The following is an 11,935-nucleotide window of genomic DNA, read 5'->3' as shown; positions in this document are numbered from 1 at the left end:
TTTTCTTTGTGTTTCTTTTTTCTATTTTTTCCTGTTACAGGTAATGAATATATCTCTATATCTCTGCAGCTTTGTTAATTGATTCATGCGTTATTTTGTGTGGAATTAAACTCTGTGATCTGTGACGGCAACGCGCAGTGTCGTGGTTTCACTTCCTCCAGCCGCAGTCCGCCTGCCAGAGATCCGTGGACTTTAAGGAAGAAGGAGCCAAACTTTTTGTCCAAAGTTAATGTTAATTATTCTTCCTTAATAGCTCCTACTCTATTTCTGGCAGTTTGACATTGTCAGACCTTATCCTCTGACTGCATCTTCTTCCCAGAACAAATCAATGGAGATGTTTCATTTGAGTAAAAAAAAAAAACCCAACAACAACAAAAAACATCAAGTGTGCCTAACATCAAGTCTAAAAAAGACAAGCTCTGGTGAAACTGAGTGAGATGTTCGTTGTAAATAAGAAGACTGATCATGAACTGCTAAACATACATCAATATTTAATTGGTAAATGTATGTAAAAACCAATGAGTAAACAAGAAAATTAATGTAACACACAAATAAGTTAAAAAAAATTGCTTTTAAATTGAGGTCACTTAATCAGAGCAGAAAGATATCTGGATTAAAAAGTATTTTTTTGTTTTTTTAATCAAATCAAACGTAACAGAATTATTAGAACTTTGAAACAAAACTTCCAAAAATCAAAACAAAAAAAGAAAACCCTTTGTTGTACCCGTGTTCGAGTTGACTGGAACTATGTGCTTTGGTCCAATTAGACCACAACTGAGCTTTTCACCAATAACCACTCTAAGTGGGTTTGAAACAAATGAAACAAATGATGACTGTGTGGAAAAGCAAAGCACGACTTGTGTAAGGTATGGTAGAGAAACTGTAAAATTACAGTTGTAAGTGCTTTAATGTTGTGGCCGTTATTCCCCTGGGATCCTTGTTTCATGGTCTCAATGACATACAAACATATTTCAAAGATTAATCTTGCGGCTTTTGTAAGAAAACTCAAAACATCTTTCAACAGGATACTGACACAAAACACGACCAAATCATTACAAATATGGCTTATCAGCAGAGGTGGAGTCGTTAAAATCACGACTTGAGACTTGACTTGAAAAAATGCTCAAAGACTCGGACTTGACTTTGACTTTCATGCCATTGACTTGGGACTTGACTCGACTTGAAGCTGTTTACTTGAAAAGACTTGATATTTTTTACTCAAGTCTTAAAATTTAAAACACATTATTTATAAAGTGGCGTCATTAATTAATGTCACTCATTCCGTATCAATATGCGCAGACCGTCACTATGGTTTTCCTCTCTCCTTATGTATGTATGTGTACGTAGCTGCAGCACAACCAAACAAATTAACAGGATTTGGACGTTTAAAAAAACGCGGCAAAGCTGCAGAGCTCAGGGAACGAAATACGAAATAACCGCTCGAATATGCTTCCGCGAGTAATTTCTTTTGGCTACGTAGGTTATGAACTTTCGACTAAAAAACGAAGTGCAACTTGTAAAACATGCAAGAAGAGAATATCGGATGGAGATGCCACGACGTCCAACTTTGTCCGGCATTTGAAGCTTCACAAAGATCGGTAGGTGGCGCTTTTCTTTTGCTGTAAGATAGTTGACTTTAGCTAACTTCGTGTTAGCATGTGTACTCCGGGTTAAATTGGTGATGATTTACCATAAATCCGGTCCTTCAAATCCCTCCACAAATAATGTGCACCGTGTTAGCTCAGGAAGCCGGTGGATAGTGAGCGGGGCTCCGGAACAGAAAGCAGATTCTGGACCTGAACACAGGGAACAGAGTCTCTCTGTCCCATCATGATGATGAGCAGGTCTAGTATCATCTAAGGATGGTTGGTGTATTTGAAGACATCTACGTTGGGAAATTATATTGACAATATATTGTTTTGACAGGTCAGAGAAAAGAGGAAAAAACTGCTGTTATGGTTCTTTGTATTGTGCTGTGGAAATGTCAGCATTTTCGTCTTTTTTTATTGAATATCAAGTTTAACAGAACTGGGCAATAAAGTGGTCCAATTTAAAAATGTTTTTTATACTTTGTGTTTAGCTACAGATGTTCTATCATTTGAGATAAATACATATTTTAAAACGAACAAATGGTCTATTATTTGAATTTTATGTATAATTGCAAATTATAAAAAAATAAAATAAAATAAAAACGACTCGAAATGACTTGAAATTAAAGGTTCCTGACTTGAGACTTGACTCGACTTTTGCCTGTCTTTACTTGAGACTTGACTCGGACTTGAGGACAAAGACTTGAGACTTACTTGAGACTTGCAACACAGTGACTTGGTCACACCTCTGCTTATCAGTAATGAATTCAAGCTCAGCCCACAGACCTAAGTACTCTAGAAAATCTTGTGGGATGAGAAGAGAGAATAAGAGAGGAACCAGAACTCTGCCTGATTTTGTTTAAAGATGAAATGTCAAATATTCTTGTCTCTGCATGATCCAGTCTTGTAAAACGTTTAGGAAAAGACTAAGTGCTGTCCTATTAGCAAAAATGGACTGAACAATGTATTGTTAGTGTTGACAATAACTATGCCAATGATAATTTCATAATTTGGTTGAAAAGAAATATTGGTAATCTTTCTACTTTTGTAATATTATGCTATTAAAGTAAAGAGTGAATGAGTTTGAAAGCTTTTTATGCATTTTTGCTAGGGGTGCCGATAAATATGGCCAACTCTGTAAATGCAATTACTTGGTAAACTAAAATAAAAATAAAGCATTATTCCTTATGATACATTTGTGGTATAAATTGTGTGCCTTTAGGGAGAGATCTTGGGTTTAATGTTTTTGAGCTGTTTTATTTCTCTCATCCCGAACTTACCAGGAAAATTAAGAAGCTTTCAATACATAAAACCCACATATCCAGATCAAGTATTAACATAAGGCCCAGAGCAGGAGACCATGACTCTGGTTGGCACAGTTATATTAAAATAAAATCTCTGCTCACCCCGAAATTGGCTAATAACTGTGGCAGTTTAGTGTTTCATTACTGAATGAAAATCTGTTATGGGATCTAAAGTCTTCAGAAGGGGGATGTAGATATCATGCCAGCTTCTGACTCTTGGCAAGGACTGCTGCCAAGTGTATGCAACACTTGCTTTTATTTTAGATTTTATATGCAAAACTGTTCAACCATGGAATATTTTTCTCCTCTGGCCTTTCAGGTTTCGTTGTTATTTGCCAAAACAGGGCTGGCCTCTTTAAAGTGATTCAGTATCTGCTTCTATAGGAACATTAATGAATATGGAAGGAGAAATATTCTGCAATAACCCACTCTTCTTGCTCGACTCCTTTGAATGATACATACACTGAAGGGTGTAGTAAAACTAGTTCACAGGGTTTCTCTGTTTGCTGCATGCTGTCTAAAGATACAATATTTCTCTTGTGACTAAATTTTATTTTATTATTTTTTTTTTTCCCCCAGTGACATACAAAAACATGTACATAGACAAATGTGATCTCACTGGGACATTTATCTCCCATGAGCAGCCTTACTCTGGAGGTCCTGGACTAATTGTGTGGAATTCCTGGCTGAGGTGGTGGAGGCCCACTTTGACAAAGTGGGAGGTGCATGTACACTTCATCTTCCTGCGCTGACAAGTCCTCGCTTCTCCTCAAGTCAGCAACTTTAAGGAAGCGCATTGCAAACAGAGTCGGCTGGGAGAGGGAACGCGCTTCGCTGGAAGAGAAGGACTTCATCACGCCCTTGAAACTTTGTTGAGTGGCAGCGTTGTTCAGCAACTGTAGACAACTACTCCCTCCTCGTTCTGTCATCATGCCCCATGTGATGGCATAGTAGACACACAACGTGCAGCTCTCTGTACTGCAACAGAGTGATTAGCGATATGATTGAATGCTGCTGTGTAAGTTGTTTGTGTGTGCTGATTAGGACTCATGCAGTGCATCCAAAAGGGTTATTTACCCTCCGGATTACATGACAGACATCTTACTCCCATACAGATTAAGTAGATGTTTATATAGCTCTCAATGCACTGCTGAGTCTGTTCACACTAGCTAGAACTTACAAACAAAAGATTGTTTAACTATTGCTAAAGCTAAACGTTACCGAAATCAAAAGAACTACTGGGGTGTCTTTTCTGAGATGGAAGTGCAAGCTTTACACCAAGCTGAGGCTCCACTCTGAAGTGCAAATGAGCCTATAATTAGATTCCACACATGAGATGCTGAACAGCCCACAGGGTTTGCAATCAATGGCCTAAAACACTGCAAATAACATGACAAACAGGTTCGCAAGAACATTAAACTTTTTTTTATTTTTGGACAGAAGTTACATTCTAATTTTAACAAGGAATTGTAAAACTTTTTCAGATTTTGCTATGTAACAACTACAAACTTCAATGTGTTATTGTGGTAGACCAACAGAATGTATTCAGAAACAGAAATGATAAGAAAATAATAAATGACTTCTAAATGTTTTTCTTTTGTTTACAAATAAAATAATTTTTAAAAAATTATGTGCAACGCTGCTACTGCAGAGTGATTTCTGTTAAACAGTCATTGTAATTTATATGCTGGTATAGACTTGATCAAATGTCTTGAATTAAAAAAAACTAACTTTAATGACGAGTATACTGTAAGGGTATGAAAAAGGTGTTAACTCAGCTAAACTACAAATACCTCCCTCTTTCCTTTCCATCATGCTTATTTAATGGACTCAGTTCAAAAATCTCCTTTAAGAGACTATGCATTCTCTCATGAGTTGTTCTCTTATAATGTCTTCTTTTTCCACTCTGCCCCACTTTCCATTTCCTGTGACCACTAAGAGCGACGCTCTGCATGGAGAGTTCATCTAAATTATGCGATGTGGACTGCTGTGGACAACCCCTCTGCAAAGCGTTGCGTGCCAGCCAGCACCCTTATGCACCTTTCATAAGATGCCAGGACTGCACTGCAGCTTGGTCCCTATCCAGATAACACCGCTGCGTGTAATTGGCCCTCGCTGCTGGACCCTGGCATCAACTAGGATTCCTAAAAGCTCCGGTTAGAGTACATAATGGCAGAGAATAGATCATTTATGCTGATAATAAAAGGATTGGCTACTTTTTTTACTCTTGGGTGCTTCAGTAATGTGAAATTCTTGTATGACCCAGTAGCCCTGCTGGTCTATATTTGTACTCTCAGTAGAAAGGCAGCACACGTACTTAAACTGTTTTTCTTTTCCAAAGACTAGAAGGTTGGGGGTGTTCCAAAATTAGCACAGATTGTTGCTGCACCGATTTGCTACATTTGTAGTAGATGGTAGATGTTTGATTAGCCCCATCAAAACTTCGGGGTACTAAAAGGAAGCTTTAAATTATTTAGTTTTATCAAAAATGGAGTCATATAAAAGGAACAAAATTACATGCTTTTCAACAGTCATTAAAGGCCCTAAAGCAATCCCTGCAGCAGCTTTACTGACTTGTCACATATTTGGGCGGCGAGCATTGACTTTTTGCAGACACCTTTTAAACAAAGGGTTGAGTGTTTCATATTCAGAAAAATACAATTTTGAAAGGGGTATCGCTTCAAAGAGGCTTATTTGTCTCTAATGGCACTTGAAAGCTCATTCTGTCTCTTTGAACAAGCACGGTGATCTTTGAGATCCACTCACAACAACGTAGTGTGAAGTATGGCTCGTGTCAGAAGCTGAAGGATGTCAATTATCTCACAGTTCATCATGAATTCTTGTAATTAATTGCTGAACAGGGGTCACCAGGCAAAACATGACAGTTACAGTCCAGTTTGTGCTGCACTGTCACCTTGGGGTATATTTAAACACGACAAGCACTGATGTTGTTGGGAGGTTTAAATGTTTCAGGATCTGGTTTTTTTTCCTCCCAAAGTGATGTGTCATTTTTTGATGTTCTACCGTCGACCAAAAAAATCAAGTCACCCCCCGCCCTGCTGACTTATACTTTGATGAAATATCACACATCAGTCCTGACTGACCCGCCGTCGACCCCAGTATCTGCCTGTTAACTTCATCATCACTTAGCAAAAGCTACATGATCTCAATACATTTTTCTTTCTATAAACGCCTACAGGCATAAACAGCATGCCATTAAAAATGCCAGCGTGTAAAACCACCTGACAGCTTTACTACATGCTTTGAGTTGTTTGTCCTAACATTGAGTGTGAAGGTTACACTGAAAAATCAGGTCTCTTTCAATGTATTAAAATATCATCAAAAATAGTATGTATTTAATTAATCAGATTTTAAAGTGGAAACACATGTATTTTCATAAAACACAGTGATATAGTTCAAACACTTATTTCTTTTAATGTTGATGACTATGCCATAGAGCTAATGAAATCTTAATATTCAGTTACAAATTCCATTCAATTCCAGATCAATAAAACTGGACTTTCAATATATAAATATATTATGACCAACATAATTATGGGGAAAACTGATGACAGCGGCCCAGAACCAAGTTATTAACATATTTAAAGACCTCAGACAAAACTACGCCACAAAAGACGTCAGCTACTCTATAAGACTGAATGCAGCTATTTTAACGGAAAGCTGAGTGGAAGGAAAAAGTATAGTTAGAAAAAAGGTTCACAATAAACAGCAGGCAAACCCATTCAAAAGTCTAGGACAAAAGTGATGACTGAGACTGGAGTCTGACCTTTAACCCCTTAACTGTCATCTTCAAAACACTTATGTCAGATATGAATTATGCAGATGAGAGTTCACCACACAAACCCAGTACATGGACTACTTCTGTTGGATGTCTTCTGTAAAGCCACTCCTCAATCAGAAGCCGTGTGGAAGAATGGAGACGCATAGAATCCAAGTTGCTTGAAGTAAAGAGCAGTCTCCACCCTCAGTATGATTTGGAAAGCTGAGCCATCCTCTGATTTGTATTTGATCAAATCTAAAGTCATCACAGCCACTTACCAAGAAATTTCAGAGCACTCCCTGCTTCACTTTGCTGAAAGGCTCTATAAGGATAACATTTTCTGGGGGGACTTGGCACCTACTTACACTGCAAAAAGTATCAATACCGGGTTTAACGACCATGGCATCAGTCTGCTCGAGTTGGCCAGACACCTGATCCTAAAACCCAAAAATCTAGTTTCATCAAGCAGAGGAGCAGATTCATCAAAGGTTACTAATAAAGCAACATAGGCTTCTTCCAACATCTGGGCAGTCATGGACCGATTCCCTTCATACAACACACACCACTAATGCAGTAGTTCATACAAACTTATTGAGGGCATGTACCCAGGGCCAGCCCTAGCCACATTAGTGAGATTTTGTGGGACATCACTGAATGCAAAACATTTTACATCAGTTTCATTTTTTAAATTGCTAATATACAGTAATTTGTCAACATAGTATTTGTATTTAAGCTGTTCAAATTAAGATGCATCTGTAAAAGTTTTATTTTTTTTAGCTTTTCACCACACACCATACAAAACAAAGCAAGAAATTGCTTTCAAAGTCTAAAATAAAACTAACCTTGGCTGATTGCTAAAAACTGACTTTAGGTATCATTTCCCTGCACCAACACCAACTCAGCAGGCACAAACACCCAGTTTTAATACTTTGCCCTTGGATAATTATAACTAGAAGAACAGGGTTAATTGAACTGAAAAAGGTTATCCAAGCTTAGCTGTGGAGCGAAAAAATAATACCTGTCAGAGTCCTCAGACCTTCACACAAATTTCAGGTGAGCCACCTCATCCTCTTTTAAAACGATTACTTTAAGAGTGATGTTTAGACGCTGCACTTTAATAAATCATCTGCAAGGTATCTGGAGCATTGCTATTTTCTACATACAAACCCACATTACAGTTAACACTGTACGACATTTTCCCTCAATTAGTATATATTTTTCTGGACCTTATCCACAAAAGATTTTACTATTAAGATAATATGTATGGTTACTAATAGCACTAATAGCAGTAGTTAAGGGACTTAGGTCCACTTAACAATGGATTAAACCTTTTCAAAGTAATGACATATACATGTCTTATAAGAGAGAAATAAAAACACATTCATATTTAAGGTAACTTTATTTACAAACAAAAATAGGTGAATCCCATTCTTCTGCACAGATTGAACGCAGATGGATAAATGTGTTCCAGCTGACAACCTGCGGGAAAAACGGGACACAAAGTGATAAGATGACTTGCATACATCTTGATGTCAGAAAAGCAATTTCTTAGTAAACACCAGAGCAGATAAATGTGACAACACCTCAAAACAGATTCCACCTGATACACGCTGACGTTTATAATAAACTGTCACATTAATTTGCCCAAGTGGGAGCTGATCTGCACAATACCGCTGCCACTTGACATCTGTTACTATTGCATTCAAGCATATGGTAATATATTTAAGAAATGCCATGCAGTGAAAGGCTAAAGAGGTGCAGGGAAAAGCCTGACTGCCAGTGCCCACTTTACCAAGCAATATTGCAGCAAATGCCACATCATCCTGACATTTTAATAAAAGCAGATATGCTGGATCAAAATGGCAGCCATAATTACCTCGGAGGCAGAGTAACAACATTGGGCCATTTCACTTTTTCAGGAGCTGATGCCTGACAACGATGAAGGGGAATGTAAAGCCGCTGCCGAAGAACAGGACCATCATGCCCAGCAGACGCCACTTGTTGTCCACAGAGAAGGGTAGGTTCTGTGGGGACAAAAACCCAGACAAGTTGCAGTCTATGGTCAAAGTACTTATTTGTAAACTGCTCTTATGATATCTGGAAACCACTTTTTTTTTTTTACACATTTTTCCATTTACAAGTTCTTACTACACTAAGGATTTAAGACAAGTAAATTTATAATAAATATTTTCAATAAGCTGCTTTTAATCATTGAGGATAAACTTGTCTACGTAAACATTAAAAACCATAAATGGTCACTATGATGTTGTAACGTTACGCAAAGACTGGGTCTTTCTGTGATGCCTGCAATGCAGATAAGAATTTGAGAGAAGCCAAATTAGACAGACATGCTTTGAAGCTATGTTTGTATTGACTTCACTAAAAAAAAATGTTCAAAAAGTAAAAAGGCAGAAGACATCTTCAATCATCACACTCTTGCAAGGATTAATAATGCTTTTGGCTTTTTGACCTACTAATGCCATTTGGATTTCAGTTGCACTTTTCTTCTAATCAGAGTAATAATAATTAATAGCTATTATTAATAACTGCAAACTATTTTCTCCTTATGCAATAAATGTACACTTCCTATACAGTCTGCTGTTCTTACTTTCTGTTATAAATCTACCATGGAGTGCATCTGCATGCCTCGACCTACCCGTCGCTGCGCAGCTAGTTAATCTGTATTTCCGTCACTGAGGGACAATAAAGGTTTTCTATTCTTCTCTGTCAACGTTAGCGCTCTGTAGTTTTACCTATATTTGCTACACAAAAACGGTCAAACGTGGGCCACAAATAGGATTTCCAAACAAGGCACACATTTTTGTAGCTATTATGCTTTAAAAATATACATTTGGCAGAAAAAGAACAATTCGTGTCAATATTTTTTTTTTCTGGTTCGTGTCAATTTATCTACGGCTTTGACCTTAACTGTTACAGCGGTTTACCGGAAGTAAAAAGAAGAAGAAGAAGTCAGATGAAAATTCAATCAATTTTGAAAATTTATCAACGTATGTGCATGTAATTACACCCACTTTTCAAATGAAATATTATAACAAAGCATGTGTCGTACATTAAGAAGGCGGTGTTAGAAGTGGTTTGCTAGCTGTTAGCTTGACATTGTTAGCCCTGTGTTGTATATATATATATACATAGAATATCAGTATTAAATGTATAAAGACCACTTTAGGTATAAATTTGAAATTAAATAATGTTTAATGTGAACAAGTTGTATCAAAAACTATTTATGTTATCTTTAATAGCGTTGTCACATACTTGCTAATTAAACATGACCTCTATGTTAGCACTAGCTTAGCTAACGCCAGGCTTCGGACACCGACAGGGCCAAGTCTCATTTGAAACAACGCGGTTTCTCTTAGGAGATCAACTAACCTTCCCTGGTCCTTCAGCATAGTGTGAAGAACGAACAGCAGATGTAGCGAATCGCCTCACAGCTTGTCCCAGCATAATTGTTGCTTGGCTTACTCCGTGTCTCAGTACACTGCTTCTGTTGCTGCTAATCGCGACCGTTTTGCGTCTGTCTGAATGCAAAGGACTTTGGGAAATGAACGGAAGGTGTGCTGTGGGAAATGTAGTTTGAATACACCCACGATGCCCGCTAGGTGGTTTGGTTTTGTCTTTCTATAAAAAGGTGGAAAAATAATACATGGACTGTGTTAGAAAAGATGAGTTTATTTACATTTATTTATATGTTCAAACGATTTAAATCACTGAGCCATGAACATTTGTTTTTTTTAAACACTTTCACAGACATTAAGTTATAAAAAAAACACTACTACTACTACTACTACTACTACTAATAATAATAATTTATTACATTATAATAATGTAATAAATTACATTATCATGAATGTCAACAATTTTTATGTATTGTATAAAAATCTTCAGAGCAACAATTAAATATAAAATGTTTGTTTATTTCAACTTTATATGTGTTTTTGTTCTACCTATCCTTTTCAAAAAATTTTAACAAAAATCAAGTGGTATGTTTTCTTTTTGCAATATTACAACAGCACACACACACTTTAATTCTGAATTCTCTGATGGGTCAACTTGTTTTAATGTTTTATATAAAGTTAAAATAGCTGTTTGGCAAAGATTAACTGTCTCACTTGTATGTAGAATATTGAAACTATATGTTTTAGATTTAAGTAGTATTTCTTTCATATTTAATGACACAATCTCCCTTCATTGGTGTGGATCACATGCTATTTTTTAACTGGTTTAAAATATGAGATACATAGTAGCAGGTGGTCAAACTCTCTAATCATCAGTAGTCTGATGATCTGAATGTCCTTGAACTCCTTTTGAATGTCCATTGCGTCTTGTTTGGCATATTTCCAGTTACTGCTGTGTCTGGTTCTCATCTGATGTTCAGACACATCTGATGGAAGTGGCAGTTTCTGTCTTAAGTCAGAGATCAGAAACAATTTGAAAGGAAACCATTTGACAAAGCTCAAATTTAAGGAAATCTACAGTAGATTTGGTCAATGTGAACAAAAAGAACAAGCAAATAAATAAATACAGCAATATTTCAGTTTTGTTCTCCATCAAAAAATAAAGCCAATGACATGTTGTCATACTTTAAGCGATTGAGCTTTTTTAATCTGTCAATATTAAGAGAAAGGTAGCAATGATAACTTTTGTTAAACATATTTTTATTTGAAACCTGTTTTAAAATACACAACAATGTGGGGGGAAAAAGATGAAAAAAAATAAAAAAGACAAAGAAAGAAAGAAAGAGATTATGAAGTATTCAGTAAAGAAATACAGCTTTTATTTTAAATTTTGACTGCAGCATTTACAATGACTTAATTTATTATTAAATATTATCACTAACCAGTTCTAGCTTTGTTAAAAATTGCAAATACAATTTGGTTGAAGCAAAAAAGGAAAAAGAATCAGCTTAGTTACGGTATTTCACACAAAAACAAATATTCATCAATCCCCTTAATTAAAACTAATATCGATAAGTGCTATTTTAGAAGAGAGCTTTTTTTTTTTTTAACTACTCGGATTTTTGATAATATAAAGTGAATTACTTACTCTTTTTTCATTGGTTAAAAATGTGTAATGAAACAAGAGAAGGTAAAATCACCCTCCAAAATACAACAATTATCTAAAAATCCATGGAACATCTCTGTTCAAAGCAAATGTTATGACAGCATTGTCAGCTAGTACCATTCTCTTTGCTGGTTGTGTTGAAGCTCCAACAAATTATCTCCTGTGATGCTGGCAGCTGC

General features: G+C 36.4%; 1 protein-coding gene across 1 annotated transcript; it reads right to left on the bottom strand.

The window, feature by feature from the left end:
• Positions 1-8,054: 8,054 nt before the first annotated feature.
• Positions 8,055-10,252, bottom strand: LOC102236755 (cytochrome c oxidase subunit 7C, mitochondrial). The gene is made up of 3 exons (XM_005803514.2): positions 10,065-10,252; positions 8,551-8,698; positions 8,055-8,153 (listed from the first exon to the last, which is right to left on the bottom strand). Exons 1-2 carry the CDS (start codon positions 10,137-10,139, stop codon positions 8,582-8,584), a joined length of 192 nt encoding a protein of 63 aa, XP_005803571.1. The 5' UTR covers positions 10,140-10,252; the 3' UTR covers positions 8,055-8,153; positions 8,551-8,581.
• Between the last annotated feature and the right edge of the window lie 1,683 nt (positions 10,253-11,935).

This window comes from Xiphophorus maculatus, chromosome 12 (assembly GCF_002775205.1).
Source record: "Xiphophorus maculatus strain JP 163 A chromosome 12, X_maculatus-5.0-male, whole genome shotgun sequence".
Taxonomy (NCBI): Eukaryota; Metazoa; Chordata; class Actinopteri; order Cyprinodontiformes; family Poeciliidae; genus Xiphophorus; species Xiphophorus maculatus.
The sequence above is the reverse complement of the archived record's forward strand: the minus strand, read 5'-3'. Positions and strand labels throughout refer to the sequence as shown.

What these genes read in the sequence shown, in the direction of transcription:
- LOC102236755 (XM_005803514.2), bottom strand. Translation starts at nt 10,139, where the DNA reads ATGCTGGGACAAGCTGTGAGGCGATTCGCTACATCTGCTGTTCGTTCT. An exon ending in ATGCTGAAGGACCAGGGAAG is followed by an intron (nt 8,699 to 10,064) that starts GTTAGTTGATCT and finishes TTGTCCCCACAG; the next exon opens with AACCTACCCTTCTCTGTGGA.